General features: G+C 42.6%; 1 protein-coding gene across 8 annotated transcripts in view; it reads right to left on the bottom strand.

Moving 5' to 3' along the window:
* Window positions 1-3,680: 3,680 nt before the first annotated feature.
* Window positions 3,681-19,316, bottom strand: part of ATP7B (ATPase copper transporting beta) — a 46,312-nt gene continuing 30,676 nt past the window's right edge. For 7 of the 8 annotated variants that reach the window (XM_055701465.1, XM_027815894.2, XM_027815896.2 and 4 more), the window contains 8 exons: window positions 17,732-17,914; window positions 16,006-16,204; window positions 14,495-14,641; window positions 13,044-13,186; window positions 10,448-10,651; window positions 10,223-10,340; window positions 9,329-9,431; window positions 3,681-7,848 (listed from right to left, as the gene is read on the bottom strand). In XM_055701465.1, the coding sequence (XP_055557440.1) occupies window positions 7,584-7,848; window positions 9,329-9,431; window positions 10,223-10,340; window positions 10,448-10,651; window positions 13,044-13,186; window positions 14,495-14,641; window positions 16,006-16,204; window positions 17,732-17,914 (1,362 nt within the window). In that variant the 3' untranslated portion in view covers window positions 3,681-7,583. The remainder of the gene's footprint in view (window positions 7,849-9,328; window positions 9,432-10,222; window positions 10,341-10,447; window positions 10,652-13,043; window positions 13,187-14,494; window positions 14,642-16,005; window positions 16,205-17,731; window positions 17,915-19,316) is intronic. The other variant, XR_003563282.2, reaches the window with a different exon arrangement.

Below are 19,316 nucleotides of genomic sequence, written 5' to 3'. Positions count from 1 at the left end.
GCAGAGGCGCTCTGGCCACTACATCCCTCCATGAGTGCTGCCGGCTGGCAGGGCAGGGCAGGTCCAGCAGGAGCTCACGCCCAGCACCCACTGCTGGTTTTCTCAGCCCACCCGTCCCAGCGGTGGGTACCTGCACCCGCAGAAGCAGATGAGTGCAGGCATCTTCACCAAAACTTCCCTTTCAGCAGCTTCTTGTGAGCTACAGCTATAAACCATCTCACTGCAACATGGCCTTGCCCAGGGTAGCATTGCCCAGGCCACCTTTACAGCCAAAATCTGCCTCCCCCGTGGGTGTGAAGCAAGCAGCACGCTACCCGAAAGCCTTGCCTCTCTCCCCTTCATCTCCAAGATGATATGCTTAATGAGCTCCATGGTCTGCAAAGAGGACAATCAAACAACAGCTTCTGAGTAAGTTACTCATGGCACGAATATATTGGCAGGTGTATGTGGTTTTTTTAATTCTCCTGCCATAGTGAGAGGATAAAATTCCCAACACAAATGGCAACTCTGCAGCACGTATCTGACATAATTACAGTAATTACATTGTCTGCGCACTCTTTTATAAATCAGTGACAGTATATATTTACTGAGTTTTTTCCTGTTCAGCAGGTTGTTCCCAGCTGCTCAGATTTGCAACTGCAATGCAGAGATAACTTAAAATAACTTTAACCCTTAGAAGTGATGCCCCTTTCTGCGGGGATGCAGGCACGTCTTTTGGAGCAGGGCCTAACTCTGCACACCCTTCCCGGCACTGCTGGAAAGCACAGACAGGCCTTGGAGCAAGCCCCCCCACAGGTCTCGTTTCCCCTGGTGAGTAAAATTTTGCCAGTTCTGCCTGCATGAGCTGGATGCGGTAGGTGTGAGCATTGTCAGGATTAACCTGCTTGTAACCTGCGTGCAGGACATGAGCAGCTCAGCCCACAGTGGTTTATGTTGTACAGTCTGATGTTGTGCCTTGTAGGAAAGCCAAGGTTTTCCTTGTCTTTTCACAGCAAGTATTTTTGCAGCCCCTGGGCTAGCAGGTGTCCAGAAAATAGTCCATCAGCTTTACCCATCTCCGGAGGCAGAGCAGGACACGTGGCGGTGCTGATGCTCTCTGTGCACAGAGCATGCATCTGGCCTGGGCTGCTTGGCACATCCCATGCATCCCCGTACAGGGAGGTAACCTGGTTTGCTCTGGAGACATTCTGCGTCTGGGTCATCCAAAATCTAGCACTCTTCTGTGGAGAAACCTGTTACACTTTCACCCCAGGGACTAAGACAAAGTTTATGATGTCTGTCACCGGGAGCACACAATGTGGCAACCCCCTGCCTGGCAGGAAAGCTGGCACAAACCACTGCACTAAACACCTACACCCTATCTTCACTGCAAACTCAGAAGTCCTCTGCCCTCCCTGGCCAAGACCCTTAGCTGTGTCCCTTGCTTCAGCCCCATAAACTGGCCCACTGACACACGGGGCATTTAAAAAAGCCAGCTCTGAACACTGAAAATGAGTGCACACAAGAACTTCCTGGTGCCCAGTGACCCCCATGCAGCCAGGCTGCCCCCCAGCCTTTCCTGGCAGCAGGCTTGGCACCACCTCCTGCACATGCCCCTCAGCAGGACTGTGCTGGGTCCCCCCAGGGGTCTGATTAAACCCACAGGCTCGAGCATGGATGAGCAGGCCCCTCCCCAAACGCAATTCGAATCAGTGCAGGGTGGCCGTTCTGCCTCGCTCCTTGCTGCCAGTCTGCACCACGTGTGTGTGTTGCACATCTGGCCCCCTGCAGCCCCTGATGCCCGTCAGGCAAGGCAGAAAGCTGCAGAGCTACAGGGCAGGAAAGCACCAGGCTTGCTGTGTAGTCCCCTTGTGCCTGGGCAGAGGAGACCGCGTGCTCCTCCTGCCACCCATCGCAGGGTGCCATCTCTAGCCCTCACCCTAACGCTACGAGGGTAGAAGAGAGGTGAAGGGCTCAGGAGACATGGACATTTCAGCCAGGTGTTCTCAAACCACAGAAATGTCTAAAAAAATACAAGTGGAGAGATAAATGCTAATTTTAAAGCAATTTGCTTTAAGTAAAACTGCCACAATCCATCTTCTACCAAAGCAGCAGCCTGAGTGATCCCATTGATCTTGTGTATCCCCAAAGCACCTTTGGCGAACTTCACCTGATGGGTGCCCCAAGGCCCCGTGCTGCCTGGGGACAGCTCCTCTTCCTCTTCAGCAGCCTGGGAGCTCCTCACCTGCCATGGGCTGAAGGCGAGCAGGGTTACAGGGATTTAAATAATAATACAGAGCTACAGCACTTTGTGACAGCAGCACCGCTGCTTTGTACAAAAGCCATGCACTGTGTCACACTTAAAAAGAGGTAGCAGTGGAGAAAAAAACCACTTTGGTGAACTTCTTTCAAACCCAGCCTATTTATTCATTTTACAGATAGTCATCCGGATTTTGGGTAGCTCCCTAAGTGTTCAGGGGTGTCAAATATTCAGATTTATGCCCAATTTTTTTTTTGTCTGTCTGTCATGAGACACATGCAGCTGTAGTTCAGAGAAGCACTGTGCATGTCACGTTATCTTCACTGACTCCGGAAGGATTTACACTTGTGCTTTGGTGCTCCCCTGAACAGAAACACGTTCCTGGAGCCTTACGGCACAGGTCTAGATGGCGACTTCCCCGAAGGCAAGAGTCTGCTTAAAACAAAACCCAACCAAAGAAGCAGTCTTGCACCCTCAGCTGCCTGCGGAGTTTAAACTCACATTGTGCAGGTTTGTTCTGAGGGTGCAGGCACCATGCTTTGCCTTCCTGCAGGACTGCTTTTCTTCTCGAATATCAGCTTGTTGAAGGCAAAAGAAATTTAACAATAATTTCAGCAGACACCAATTATGTGACTTAAACTGCCCTCTTTGCATTTTTTCCCTCGCTGCTAACCAGCAGTGAATGTATTGGATCTTCAAATGCTTTACAGATTAAGGGGATTCTCTGGCTGGGGCTGGACCTGCAGTGACATCTCGCGGTCCCCCATGAAGCAAGGTGCTGGCGGACCAGGCAGCACAGCCCCCAGCCTGAACCTCGCACCAATGCCCCTGGACCACAGCACTGACCAGCACAAATCTCCCAGGGGATTTACCTCCACCTGGGGCAACTAAATGCCCAAGTGGGGAAACAAACACACACCTCCTCCTGCGACACCCCCTTCCCTTCCCCTGCAGTGCCACATGAAACTTCAGAAATCATGAAGATAAACAAATCATGAAAATCAGATCATTACATGGAGAGTCTGTGGATGGGCCGTGCTTGCCCGCAAAGTCTGGGTGCTTTTAATTTGAGACAAGGAAAGGAATTAACCTGCCTTCTCCCACATTTGTGCCTGTCTGAAACTCACATGTGAACAGGATGCTTTGCGCTTCACCACTTCTTTTGTTGTGACTCTCAAACGATTTTCCACTGAAAACCAACACGCTTGCTGTTGGCATCTTAGTAGAGGAAATTAAATCCAGCATTTTGGTATTATCTGATTTCCCATCCCTGTACACCATTGTATAATTTCACCACCTACTCACTTGTTTTCTTCACAGGCAAGTGCATTCAGAGAAAATACAATCTTTGGAAGAATATTTAGTCAGAGAAAGGTTGTAATCAGCTTGGATAGAAATCAGACAGTTAATTTGCTTGAAAAAGGGGGGAGGGAGGAGGAAATTAAATGGAATAATTTATTTCCTGTGAACCTAGGGCACCAAAAAATTTTATGGCAAAACTATAGCATGAGAAGGAAAACAGTTGAAAAGCTTCACAGGAAACACTGCTCCTTAGCTATTGCACTAAAAATAACATGAAAGCCAAATTAAAAGATCTGATTCCTTAGACATCTTCTGTGTTCGTTAAAGAAAAAAGTTACAGAAAAAGACTCATGAACTTTTCCCAGGGCAAAACAACTAGACATCCCATTTAAATCATCAGATATATCAACATGTAGAGTCAGATCAGCAATGACTGAGTCACGTTGGGAGAACATCCAGAATGTAGATGCCTAAGACCAAAACTGGGATTTAAAAAGCTCCTCCACACTGTCTAATCCATCTAAATAGTCATGGGAAAACGGAGAAGCATGGTGCACTGGCGAGCAGCCAGGGCACTGAGCTTAGGGATTACCCCAAGAGCCCGTCCTCTTGGGCGCTTTCCTCCAGCCCTTTTACTGGACTGGGATCACAGCACAGAGGAGCCCCAGCCACAGGCCAGCACTTCACTCTGCCAGAGGCTCCACAGGCGGATGGTCCTAGTGAAGATAAGGAAAGCTCATAATTATGTTACACAGAAATGCAGATGCTGTCCTCCACCTCATATGCCCCTCCAGCGAGTCAGCTCAAGCTCAACAGTTTAACAAGAGCACACGATCACAAGTGTCAGCACTACACTTAGATTTCTTTTTCTTGACTATCTGTAGTTATTCCAACTTCCTTTAGGCATTTATGCAAGTTTCACAGCAGTTTACGGTCTAAGACATTATGCAAATATAGTTAGGAAAGCTTAACGTATTTTCTAGTTCCTTTTGAGTTATTAAACAAAGTCAAAGCTGATCTTTCTTCCAGTACTTTGGCACCTCTTGAGAGCAGGATATTGCGATCAGTCCTCTACTCCAGTAATTTTCCAGTTCACAGTATGTTCACAGAAAGAAGAGAAAGCCTGGCAGGAGAGAAGGTCAGGAGATTGTCCAGGACAGTCATCTGCCCCAAGGCAGGATTCACCTTTAGCTAACACATTTTCATCAGGTACGTGCCTGATTGCCACACGCATCTGAAGAACCCCCCTCAGCAATCTCTTCCAGCGCTCCACAATCTTTCCTGTTACATGGTTCCTCCCTAGCGACTAATCTAAAATATTCTTTGATTCAATAAGCCTATTCTTTCTTGTACTAGCCACCACGAACACAAAAGACACTGAAAACATGAAAGGAATAAATTGTTCTCTTTGTTTGGAGACTTGTATTTCCTTTGAGTATTCTGTAGGCAAACCTACTCAAACTCCTTCGATTTTCTTGTATTTCTCATTCTCATGTACTTATGTTCTCTAGATTTCTGTTAAATCTCTGCTCTTCTCTGAACTGCCTCTGGTTTATCCTAACAAGTATGACACACAATACTAGACCTGATACTTCAGCCGATGCCTCTTCAGAGCTGAACAGAAAGAAGTATTTCACGTCATAAGGATGATATGAAAGGTCTTTTCCAACCTAAATTATTCTGTGATATAGTCTTTATACATCTTAATGTTTCTGTTCATTTTTCAGCATCACTATGTTGTTATAATGGCTCACAAAATGAAATGCCAGCCAACTACCTGACCTTTTTCTGCCAAGCTGACCTCTATTCCCCTTTCCTGTTTGCAAAACTTGTCTGTTCTGCCCAAATTCTCAAGACGATTTTGAATCCTAATTTCACCTTTCAACATGCTTGCAACCTCACGTACCTCAATATACAATTGTATATTGTGTGCCTCAACACTCCTTTCCCCCTGTTATATATCCTGCCTGAAATAGATCACAAAGCAGTCACAAAATCTCTTGTGCATATGTATCATATGTATCCTGCAATCCAACAATCACTGCTTACAGTCTTTTTTTTTTTTTTCTGTATCCCTCTGAAAAAAAGAAAAACAAAGACACAAAGTTATTTGTTTGCTTGGTTGGTTTTGGGGGTTTTGTTTTTTAACACAGTAGTTTTACTGTAAGCACGGGTAAGAAAACATACAACAGTGAAACAATAAACCATCTTCCTCACAGGGACATGTGTAGGCACCTACCACATGTTTGAAAAGTGTGTGTGCTGTGAAAGTAGTCTCCACACATATAAAGAGATTTTATCCATTTTAAAACTGATTTGTCATTATTTTTAAGACAGTGCCGTCAATGATTACTAAGGAGAGCTCAAGTTAATACTAAGAGGAAGAGATAATAGGAAGATCTGCCCAATGCTTTCAGCACAATTCTTTTCCCCTCTGACTTGTTTTTCATTTTCACATTAGGAAGAGCAGGATTTGAACCCATACTGGAAGCAGCTCTATATTTGAGTTATTGAAAGTAAGTGGTTATGTCACATTGTTTAGCATGGTAAGTCCTCTTCTTTTACTTTTTAGATTAGACTATAAAACTCTGGTCTTCTTAGTTCAGAGTCCTACAGCTGAGCAACACAGCACCCCAGGATTGGGTTCAGTGCACCAAAGTCATTGATTCCTACTGCCGTGATTCTAAAAGGTGTTAAGGGAAGAAATTGACATTCACAGTGATAAAGTTACTGCAAGCTTTGGTAAAGATGTTAAAGTGAAGAACCCTGGTTCTCATTAAACTCAAGCAAAGAGGAAAATTTAAAACAATTCAAAACAAATTGACATCAAATGTTAAGCTATTACAAATATTCTTAGTTCAGGTCCTCTGTCATCAGAAAAGGCTATTTATATGGTAGCAAAGAGAAGCCCCACATTTTAAGGCTGTTTTTCTACCTTTACCATTTAAACTTTTGGCTCCATTTTAAGCAGCCATCAACCTGGGTTTAACTTATGCAACAAACTCATTCCATTCAGCCATGCTGGAGTCACACCAGTGCTAGTTCTGTTCTCAGTCACACCATGGCAAGTACCACCTTTGTTCACACTGGCATAAATTCTTCACTCTGCTAGAAGGAAGACACAGATAACTGCCCAACTGTCAGGAGCTTCATGGGGTCCTGCAAGGTATCCACAGGAAAATGATATGCTAACTTGAACCAGGAATTGCTCTGCCTCTGTGGGCATCAATAGGAACAGAAAAGTTCCTGGTGACTTAACAGAGTTTTTCCAAAACAGAAATATCTATAAACATAAGTAACTCATAGAAGATATCTTGCACAAAAAAAAAGAGGGGGAAAACAGCTGATATGGAGCAAAAGATAAAATCTAGGAGTGCAGTGGGAATCACAGAACAAGTTTAGCAATGGAAATGTGCATCAGAAGGATGTGATATCTGAAAGCAAGTAAAAAGCATTGAAAGAGAGCTGTCAGAGAATTATAGTCAGTGAAACACTGAAGCTTTTTTGGTCCAAGGACATGCACATGAATCCTAAATACAAAATGCTCTCACAGTGACATGACTAGTTAGGATTCTGTGTAAAAATAAAACTTCTGACCACAGAGCTTCTTGTGCCATGGCTATTTTCACTTGGAGACAGAGAACGGTATTTGGCGGCTCTGAAAATGCTTTTGTTTCATGTGCTTTTAAAAGAGTAAAGTTAGAAAGAGTGAAAAGTATGAAATTTGATGCCCAGCAAACAGTCCAGAAGACAGCAGCATTTTTAGACATAATGTAAAATTACAATTTTACATTATGTCACTAATTGCTGTGTGCAAAGGAGCCAGTTAATTATAAAGTCACAGATTCTTTCTGTGACTAGAAATAACTGGTGACCTGAAAAAAAACCACAGTCCATACAACCCAGCACTGAGCTGAGTTGCAATTGCTTTATGAGCTGAAGGAAAGTTTTCACTTAGAGGCCTGAAACTCTTGATGAAGTGTCGGTCCCTCCCACCCCTAGTGAGGAGGAATATTTCCTCCAGTACTAAAAATACAGTGCTTCAGATGTACTGTTCTTCATCTCCTCCATTCATGAGCAATGACCACTTGTCCCCTTCCTCCTCAACAAAACCATTACATCTCGGTAGCTTGTCTGAAGTCAAGGAAGAGAGAGACACTTGGCTAATCTGATCCAAAGGAGCTGATCTGGATGAATCCCTCCTCCTATCATCCATTCCAATATGAACACTGATTTGGGAAGGAGTAAGTGGCTTCATGCGGCCTTGAGCTTGTGCTTCATAACTTTCTGTGTTTGGCTTCTTGTAACTAAGAGGAAAAAGAGAAAAGATGTTTGGAACTGATGTGCAGAAGTGTCTTTGGCATTAGAACAACTCTGAAACTTCTGATAACCTAAATGTTACCTGCACTTCAGACACAATGTTAATGACTGAGAGTACTGGTCCCATTGCACTAAGACATCTCAGTAGTAAAAGAGAAGGATTCTCAAAGTGATGTTCTTTAAGAAAAAATATGAGTTTGCTGAATTATGAATTATGAAAGGGTTCATAGCAGACAGTTGCAGGGGAATGGACTTGATGACCCATTCAATGTATTCTAGGTCAAAAAAAGCCCAGCAAGGGCAAGTATGCATGGTCTTCTTCACATACATGTATTATCGTGTTCTTTGGAATCTGAAGTTCTATTCAGCTGATGTAAAGCTTCAAGAAAGATTACTGGCCTACAGGTTATACTGGAATACAGCTTCCATAAGTCTGAAGCCAAGTATGTTTTGGGGGGTTCTCAATATCTAACCATGATTGTGTCTGATACTTAATGTAATCAGCAGAAGATCAAAATGATTGAAGAATAAAGGAATCCCTTCTCAGAAATTTCTCATCCTTTGCATAACTACACACAGAAAGTTCTTAGGATGAAAATTCTATAGTGGTAGGGCTGATTCTGCAAACAAACATAAGCACATGTGTAGTTTTCATTCTAGATTGTGGTCTCACTGAGCATTTGCAGGATAAGAAACATAATGCAGCAACAGAATTCCTATATAATAATTTATACCATACCGTACTACGCTATACTATAAATTACACGACACTACAGAAGACCCCAGGTGCTGTAGGAACACGTGAAGGTTTGGACTAATTTCAGACACCGTAAAGAGTCTTATTTTTGAAAGTTGTTTGCTCACAATGCTGTTAAAAACAGGCCCACTGTAACTGCATCCAAAAAGGGCGCCCAAAAAATCTAGCCTAAAGAAATCAATGAAATTAACATCCCTTCCAACCCAAAGCATTCTGCGAGTCTATCAATTTGAAAAATCTTGCTACAGTTCAGAAACTGGTTCACTTCCAAAAAAATAGAGTAAGATACTTTATCTACAGTAAGGTGCAAAAGTATAAATACACTGCTGCTCTCTTTCTCTCTGGCCAAGTTAAATAGACAAAAAATAAAACCATGTACAAATCTAGATTTTGAATGATTTGTTCACTTGATATTCACAGCAAACCCAGTGTTGATCATTACCTCCCTTGGTATTGAATTACATCTCCAACACAGTGGCATCCAGTTACACTTTCAGCTGCTAGTTAAAGAATGCTCAGTACTGTCTTACTCCAGGTCTGTTCATGATAGTGACACATGTCTCTTTGGAGCCAAGGATTAGACAGAACAATGCTACATTACAGGACTGTCAGGTACTTTTAGGTACACAAAGCCCAAAGTAACTTCTCACTTGAGTCCCAGCAGCAGAGCTACCTAAGGGTCCCCAGCTGATTAGTGTAAGACAACTTGCCATTTCAGCTGCAGGGAAGACAGCACGACAGACACAGAAGAAGCTGCCATTGCAGCTGATCCCATCCAAGGCTGAAGCACAAGGCCAACAGGCATGAACACACCTAGCAAAAAAACATACGGGCATGAGCTAGAGCTGCCTGTCCCGATACAGACATTTCTGTCCCTGCACATCATAGAACAGACTGGCAGTTCTGCAACATGACCTGTGGAGATCTCCATAAACACGGCTAGATCGATACATATTTACTTACTTATTTTAAAATTACCCTTCTGTTGCAAGGGATGACCTTAGCACCAGTTCAGTTACAAGACTGCGGCCACAAGGTAAGACTGTTTGTCCCCTTCAGCTATTCTGCACATATGAAACAAAGCAAAAGCAACAGAAAGACAAGGCAATAGTCCAGGCAAAGGACAGAGAAGTTACTCATAAAGAAAGAATGCTTGAAGTAAGTTTTAAGGAGGAATCTGGAGCATGAGAAGATGTCTGACAGAAACAGAGAATGCAAGAAGTAGAAGAGAAAATGTGTGATTCAGGGTGAATAAAAGAGGGAGCACCCAGAAGTCAGATAGTATCTCTGATTAGAGCTGGCTTTGAATATAAAGAAACTAATCCCCAAGTACCGCTATGAGAAATAAGAGCATGGTTTTAATTTCATTGTATGAGAACTTTTTCCTAAGAGTTTAAAATTTGGGAAACAAAGATTTTTTTTCTACAACATGAAAAACAAACAAACAAAAAAAAGAGAACGTATTTATTCTGTCCTCCTCCTGCTAAGTTTTAACTACTCTAGGAACCTCTATTTGGTTCCTTGAGCAGGAGATCCTGTAGGATGCACCACAGAGCTCAACGGTGCTGCTGTCTTCAACAAGCTGAGCTCTGGCAGTCACATACCTGCTGCTATGGGTATTCCAAGCAGATTATAAATTAAGGCAAGAATCAGATTTATCCGTATTCTTCGAACTGTTCTCTTTGATAAGTGAATACTGGCAACTACATCCAGCAAGTCATTCTGCAAGACAGAAGAGCATTGAAAGTTTTCCACATGCAGTCTTCAGAAAACAAACCAAAAAGAGGAGCGTCAGTGATAAAATAGGACAGGTCAAAACTAGTGCTCACTCGGATAAGAACAACATCTGCTGCTTCAATGGCAACGTCGGTGCCCGTTCCAATTGCAATTCCAACGTCGGCCCTGGCTAGTGCAGGGGAATCGTTGACTCCATCACCAACCATTGCAACCTTCCTCTTCCCATTTTGGAGCTCCTGGACCTTTGCAACCTTGTGAGAAGGAAGAACCTCAGCAAAGACTTTTTTGATCCCAACCTATGTACAAAGAAAAAACATATCCAGTTGGTGATATGCTTCATGCTGAAAGGAAGAGCCATTTGCTATTCTGGGTGAAGGAGAAGCAAAGGAAGGCCAACTAAACCAATTCCACTGGAGACAACACTTGCAATCTACACAGGAAGCTGAAAAGCAACATGTCTTTGGCATAAGAAAGGGACTGATTACAGCCCCTTCCGTCTTTACTGCAGAGGTGTTGGCAAACCATGTTCTGTCATTAGCATCATGCCCCACATTGCTTCTACAGCTCTACTGCCCTGGTAAGAAAGGTTTGATGATTAAGAAGCCAGCTTTCAGCTAATCATGCTGCTTGAAGCATGAAAATTTTTCAGTGAAACCATAGAATCACAGAATTTTTTGGGTTGGAAAAGACTTTGAGATCATTGAGTCCAGCCATTAACCCAGCACTGCCAAGTCCATCACTAAACCATGTCCCCAAGCACCACATTTACACATCTTTTAAATATGTCCAGGGATGGTAATTAAACCACTTCCCTGGGCAGCCTGTTCCAGCACTTGACAACCCTTTCGGTGAAGAAATTTTTCTTAATATCTAACCTAAAACTCCCCTGGTGCAACTTGAGACTGTTTCCTCTCATCCTATCATTTTTTACTTGGGAGAAGAGACCAACCCCCACCTCACTACACCCCCCCCCCTTTCAGGCAGTAAGAAAAGAAAGCAGTAAGGTCTGCCCTGAGCCTCCTCCTCTCCAGGCCGAACAGCCCCAGTTCCCTCAGCCGCTCCTCACCAGACTTGTGCTCCAGACCCTTCGCCAGCTCCGCTGCCCGTCTCTGGACACGCTCCAGCACCTCAGTGTCTGTCTTGCAGTGAGGGGCCCAACACTGAACACAGGGTTCGAGGTGTGGCCTCACCAGTGCCCAGCACAGGGGCACAATCACTTCACTTGCCCTGCTGGCCACACTGTTCCTGATAGAAGCCAGGATGCTGTTGGCCTTCTTGGCTGTCTGGGCACACTGCTGGCCCATGTCCAGCCGGCGGCTGTCGACCAGCATCCCCAGGTCCTTTCCCACCAAGCAGCTTCCCAGCCACTGTGCCCGACGCCTGTAGTGCTGTGTTGTTGTGTGATGCAAGTGCAGGACCTGGCACTGAGCCTTGTTGAACCTCATACAACTGGCCTCAGACCATCAGTCCACCCTGCCCAGATCCCTCTGTGGGGCCTGCCTGCTCTCAAGCAGATAATGCAACACAGGAACCCCATATGATCAGGCAGTTGCAGTATGCAGAAATGCCAAGTATGTCCAAGTCTCAAGGAGACTATGAAGATCAAGCAGATGGCTGCCTAAACACTTCTACCCATCCGCATCTCAACTTATAAGGAGTTGTTACCAATGGCTTTAGCACTGGTGGTGTACAGAAGAGGGCTGGCATAATGCTCCTGGTTTGGCTGCCTCAGCAGGCAGAGATCAGCTTTTCACTACACAAGGTAAGAGCTCTCTTTTAACCTTTGAAAAAGTAACATTTTTGAAAGTTTTTAGGACTGGCTTACTATTTTTCCATTGGAAAGAAAGTAAGTGCCAAAAATTCAATGAAAATATAGGTTGGCACAGACTAAGCTTGCTGGAAAACTTCACCTGAGTGCCTGGAACCATAAATAAAAGCTTGTTTCTGAAGATTTCTCTTAACAAAGTTGAGTAGGAAAGCACTTTACCACAACTGAACACAAAAGTGAAAGCGTGAAATAAAATAGAAGGATTAAAGCATCACACTGATTTAAAAAACAGACCTCACAACATGCAAGAACATGCATACCACAGTGCTGGCTGAGTTAGCTGTGTGGTGAGATATCTGAGGAAAGCGAGGTAGCATACAGTAGATTAGAAGCAGATTGATGCAAAAGGGAAAGAGAAAAACTAAGGTGGAGAGAGTAGAAATGTAGCAAGGTGGAGTGAGATTTTGGCTTTGCCTTTCAAGCAACATTTAGAGTTTGAGATCAAGGAAATCTCATGTAAACCCAACATCTTTTAGACTGCTATGCTTCTTAACCATTCTTACTGTTATTACTGTTGCCCTTAATGACAAATCCCCACTTACCTTGTAGGGAACAGGACTGGACCTTAAAGCAAATTTCCTTCATCACTAACCAAACATGACTGCCCTTCAGTGAAGGAAAGCAGGAGGCTTCAGTTCAGCAACAGATTAATTACTGCAAGAACCTCTGTACCTCTGAAGAAGTACTGACTGCTTGTCTTCAGTGGGATCTTGAGGTAGCCACTGGCCTCAGACCAAGAAAAGCTAGTCTTCATTTAATGCATTGAGTGAAACTCTGATTTCCTGCCCCAAATTCACTGCAGTAAGCAGAGTTTTAGAACATCATTATGTATTTTTTAAAAAATGTAAAGAAGCAGATACCTGAGTAGCAATGGCTTTTGCAGTTTTTCTGTTGTCCCCGGTTATCAGCACCACATCTATTCCCATGTTTTTCAGCGTGTGCACAGCAAGGGCTGCCTCCTGCTTGACGGTGTCTGCTATTGCAATCATTCCACACAAAACGCCTACACAAAGAAATGTCCTCTGTTAGAGAGAGCTGTGGGAGGCAGAAAGGCAGCGAGAGAACAGGACTTCCCTCCATCACACCATGTGCCCACATTCTGGGTAAAATTGACACTCATAAACCTGAACAACTGTCTACAGTTTTCTAAGTTATGGTCTCTTTCTTACACACACACACAAACTTTTCACACTTATCTGCTTCAGGTCAAACAACAAACACCTTTGATGTTTAGGGACCAGGAGGAAGGGGAGGAGGGTAGCTTTTACACATGCCTGACTTCTAGCTTTTATGGTACAGACAAATACAATAGCGGGCTAGAGAAAGTTTGGATAATTGTGTCCAGGTCACATGTTGAAGACATTCCTCCAGAAGGAAGTATATAAAGTATCTGGAATTATGTCTCCTAATCTTTCAGGGTTGGATCTCTATTACAATTAATTACTTCCATACAAAAGTGTTGCAGCTGCCTTCCAACATAGTGACTCAAAGGTGCATCCACATGTCTTTCATGTGACTTATGAAAATCTCACATTGGTTTATCAGTGCATGTTACCTTTTCAAAGGACTTAGGTAGGTTTCGTACCCCTGTATCTCTATTTGCTATCATTAACAGTGATAGGAACACCAGTTGTACATCAAAGCCCTTACTTTCATGTTAAGAGCATTCGATATTACTGGACTGATGATGGAGCCCAGGCCAAGGCATGCAAATGCCTCTCAAAATTGCTCTCTAGGAGCACCAAGTCTATTTATTCAGTAATTGAACCAGAGACCTCACTTCAAGACCACAAATGCACTGGTAATATATCACCATTACAGCAGTTTCTCATGTTGAGGTATTGTCTGGGATCTTTTTCTGTACAGCACAGAACAGAACCCCTTTGGCAAAACTCTTTTAGTCAAATCTATTATACTTGAATGATCTAATGAATCATCATGTTTATTCATGAAATGTTTTGAAGTCAGTGATGCAATAGGTTGGCCTCTGATCCTTACGTGATGTAAAATCAGGATGGGACATATCACTGCACTAGCACTGCTTTTCTGAGCAACAGACCTAGACAACAGGAAGTCCAGAAATAAATAGTTAAATTAAAAACTGCCCAACAAAATCTTATGAACAGTGTTCTGAGGTGAAGGCTTCTTTTAAGAACACCTTGATACTTTGCAGTTCACAAGCAGTTCTGCACTAAGAGATCAGTAGTTTCTTGACACTAAGTCACTGATCAATTGCTCCAGAGTTTCTTTTTAAGTTCCATGGTTGGATCAACTGACAATTTCCTAAGTCACTCCAAAGAACAGCAGTTACCATCTATAGCCACTAGTATGGCAGTCTGTCCTTTCGTTTCATGGTCTGTCATTGCATCATTCACGTCATTTGCAATATGCAAGCCATTGCGTCGCATCCACTCACGATTTCCAATCAACACCGAGTATGTATGAGAAGCTGATGGACCTTTGTGCACAGACAAAAAGAAAAATGAGCAACTCAAAAATAGTGAACACAAGCCAGAAGTGTTTGAGGAGGACAATGTCTGGCTTCATCAGCTATAGAAAGTTATTCTGAAGATGTTTTCCTAAAATTTTTTTGTGTATGTGTGTTCAAGACTGGCAATGCTCACACCAAGACACAAACAGAATTAGTCTTGCTGATGTGCTGCTGTCATGGCCAAACACAAACGCATAGGCACTACCTGAAGACAGCCTCATAAAACTTTTCTCCTTCAAGACTCAATCTGTGCCTGTTTATAAACAGAACTGCATCATGAACTAACATACTTAATGGAAGTATCTGCCTGTATTTGCCTTTGCTAGTTGGCATTGTTTTTCTGAATAAATGCAGTATGCACATTTCATAAATGCCATGCTGCTTTGTTCTCACAACTAATGACTTCTTTCACATATAAAGGCTATTTCTGGCAAGAAAAAAGTAGTTTTGTTCTAACGAAGAATGAAACAGTTTGTAAAACACCTCATTATATATTCAATCCAACTTCACAAGAGCTGTATAAGGCAGATGAGAAAAATATTACATTAACACCATTTACAAATGGCACAGTTGTGATGATTAAAGTTCTTATTCTATTTAATTCTTCTAATAGCTTTCTCAAAAAGGTCAGGAGAGCCACAGCCTTCTGAAGAGAACTGATGAGCTTCTTAAGGATGGCTTTAAATACTTTTTCTTTCTCTCCTACACTACAAAAGAGCAAAGTGGCTTCCACAGACCCTGAAACAAAAACAAATGTATTGGCCTAATCAAAAAACATCAGGCACTGAAACTTGGTTTGCAGATGTAACATGCTTTATTGTGCATCTGCTGAATAGATTTTCTTTTTGATTAAGTGCCTTGAGAGATATATGAACAGAAAACAAGAGGTCCAATTAATAGGGAACTAAAGGGTAGGATATAAGAAGTTGCAGTAAGACAACATATGTTAAAGGTGACTGCTCTAAATGGGGAGATAATGCTAACTGGCAAACTTTGCTCTCTGCTGGACCATTCTACACAAAAAGGACATTGCTGTGTATGCCTTATTGTCTATGTATTGTAAGGACTTTCTGAGTACCCATCACAGTAGCATTTAAATTGTTATTTAGATTTCTGAATTGCAGAGAGATCAAGAGTATCAAGAATAGGGGAAACAGAGAGCTTCCATTTTTGTTAAGGCACATTTTTGTCCACCACGTTCTTTGCCTCCTCCTGCCATATATCCACCTTTCTGTTGTTCCTAGTCTGGTAGGATTGTTTTACAGGGGTCAGGACTGTTGATTCATTAGCTCTCACATTGTGACTGGCGGTCACTTCAGGGGCAGACATACCATGTGATTCCAAGAGCGTGATCAGCACCTTATCTCCCAGAGGAGCACTGCTGTCCCTGCTCCTGTTAGCGTCCAGCTTACTGAGACCCTCCTCAGCCATGCCCAGGACAGCCTCAACACCTCCAACTTTGCAGCTGATGCCACAGCCTGGGACTGCCTGGAAGTCGGTGCAGTATCCCAGGCTCTGAGTGCCAAGCTCCTGTGGACATAACCAGAGTCCATCATCAGTCTGTGCTGCCCACATGGGGTATAAATATTAGATAACTCCTGCTGAAAAGAGGCTTCATTCCTCTTCTTGACAATGACCGACTGACTGAAAAGCAGCATGGAGTATCAGTAGCACAGAACTAAAAATAAGGATGTTCTGGACATGCTGTGGTTCAGACTCCTAGAAAGGGACAGCCATACAGATCACAGCCCTAGCACCAGAAAACCATAAAGGACAGCTATTCCTGGCAGTTCAAAAACAAAGCAGTTACATTGGTGGTTCATGGCCTCAGCCAAGACTAGGAACTAATGAGAAATACTGAACGATAAACCATACAGCTTCTGAAAAGATGCAAATCCTAACTAACCTCACAGACAACTGGCTGTGGGGGATCGGGCCTTTTATATATATATATATGTAAAAGTATAGTGAAAAGCTGTATCTAATTCCTGGAGTGATCTGGCTGGATGATAAGGAAACTGGGTCTTTCTGTTGAATTAGAGAGAGAAGCCAGTGAGTACCTTCAAGATGAGAAAAGGGATTACCAGGACCCTGAGTTACAGAAAGAATGGAGAAAATAATAATTTATAAACAAGTTATTCTGGGTTGTCTTTGGAAATTGGAATTACATGTACCTTTCAGTAACCTTATTACAATACAGGGATGATAAGGCACGTGGTAAGAATATTAGCAGACGGTATAGCATTGCAATTAATATAAGCCAGATCCAGTAATAACTAGTGCATGGGATGACTACAGCAGTATACTAAGACAAATCTGTAACCAGAAAATGTAAAATACGACAAAGGCAACGGAGTCATTACCCATACTCTTTTTTTACTTCTACATTTATATGTTAGCTTCTAAATTTCACCACTGAAAGATCTACCACTAATAAATTTGATATGTTCTTGCCAATGAATTTTTCCATGAATCAATTAATTACTAGTCTTAGCAGAAATAAATTGTTTATTTAAACCACGCTTCCTATTTTGGTTACTATTTGTGCTTTCATTCTTCCTGAAACACTTGAGGAACACATGCAACACATAAATGACCTTTAAGCATTTGCAAAATCTGCAAAAATTTGAGTGATCTATTAATTCATTTGTGAAACTCACAAATATCACAGTTTAAAGCTTTTTGACTCATCTATTCAGATAAGCAAGTGACTAACAGAAGAGACTAGAGTCAGGTAACGTGAAATGTCACCACACACATTTGCTTCACAATGCTATCGGAAGCATAAGTATCCCTCCTGCACATATTCCACAAACCTGAATTTTCCCACTAGTTCAGGAAAAAATTTTTAGGATCTTGCTTGAGAAATCCACAGCTTACCAGAAAAGCAAAGGTTAGAATTGTCCAGACTAAGATGCACAATCATAAAATCTCCCAGCTTTCCAGCCTATTATTTTTCAGGCAGGCCTGTCCCTCAGGGACTTGCTTTTTTTCTGCAACATTGCTGCATTTGCACAGATCCCTTCAGGACTCAGATGAAACAGGAAGGCTAAGTACCTCTTTGCAGTATTTAGTGACTGCCACTCCTAAAGGATGCTCGCTGCTGGCTTCTGCAGTGCCAACCACTGCTAGTACCTTCTTCAGAGAGAGCACAGCCATGTCTCCCAGCAAAAGCACTCTCATGACTTTAGGAACTCCACAGGTGATGGTCCCAGTTTTATCAAACATCACAGTCTTGATCTGCAAGAAATAAACCAGAGCTACTGCCTAAGCCCTGCAAGCATAGGGAGGCACATAAATACAGGCAAGACCTTAGTAATGAGGTGACTATATCCACACCAAGACATAATAAACCTACAAAAGTAGGGATTCCTGTATGTACTTTGAACTGTCTGTAGAGCAGGTGGTTTCACCTGCTTTCACCATCCCATACCTATATCAGGATCTCAGACAACAGAGTCATTGCAGGACTTGTACTGTCCTTTGTGTATGTATTCACATGCAGGACTCACGTAATGGCACTTCAATCACTTTTACCACAAGGGATATGATGCAAGGATGGCTTTTGCAAATGCTGTTCTGAACAATTAACAATAGCGCTGAAGAAAGAGGACTCAGGAAGTTATTTGGTGACAGAGCAGGTAGGAAGAGTACAAGAAGCTGCCACAGGTTCCAGAAAAAACAACCTAACCAAAACCAGCCTCATGTTATTCACCAAAATCTTCAATCGCTTGTTAGCCAGCCCAAAAGGTCTTGAGGAATCGGGAATGAACCAGAAAACACACCCCCACATACACTGAAACCCAAACCAAGTCAATTCTAATCCTAAAAATAAACACAGCACAGAGAAACACAAGAACCAAAAAAAATGAATAAAGTAGGCACTATTTCCATTCCCAGCTCTTCCAGCCCATTGACCTTGCAGAATCCAACAGGTCACCTCATTTTCCAGGCCCTGACGGTAGCCTCACTTAAATTCAAAAGGTAGAAAGTTCTGACACTAATTAGTAGTAACTTTTTTGTTTTTGCAGAGCCTTGGAAAAAGTTCTGGTTTATGCTTTATAACGTACAGTAAGAACATGAATTACCAGTCTGTTTAATTTATTCTTACCACTCTTTTCACTTGAAAGGTTCTGCGTATGTCTAATCCAGTCTACCATAGCATGGTTTAAACTCATATTCTTTTCACTGGCTGTGAATATGTCAAACCTGTTCCTTCTCAGATTTCCTCCTTCTCTTTTCATCTCTTTTCTGTCTTTGAAGGGCTTTTTCTGCCTCCCTCCCATCTTTTTTCTATACACTAAACTAACTTCAAATCTTTCTTTTTTTCTCTTACATACTACATTTTAAGCTACGGATCATGAACATTTCACAACATTCCTCTGAAGAAAGAAGGAAAACACTGGATTATTGGGCTTTTTTGCAGAAAAGGTAATGAAAGCACAGAAGTCAGAAACCTCTGAGGTCATGCAGAAAATTAGCAGTCTCACTCAACACTTTGCTGTGACTATGAAGAAAGAAGGTCAGATTTGTCTTCTTTACCTAATGAGCAGCAACCAGCAGAAAAAAACCCAAACAACATCCTGCAGTCTTTCTCTCCACCAGCATGACTTTCTGGGAAATTATATATCATGTAGCAACA

Source organism: Falco cherrug, chromosome 2, assembly GCF_023634085.1.
Source record: "Falco cherrug isolate bFalChe1 chromosome 2, bFalChe1.pri, whole genome shotgun sequence".
Taxonomy (NCBI): domain Eukaryota; kingdom Metazoa; phylum Chordata; class Aves; order Falconiformes; family Falconidae; genus Falco; species Falco cherrug.
Note: the sequence above shows the minus strand (reverse complement) of the source record. Positions and strands in the feature narration are given on the sequence as shown.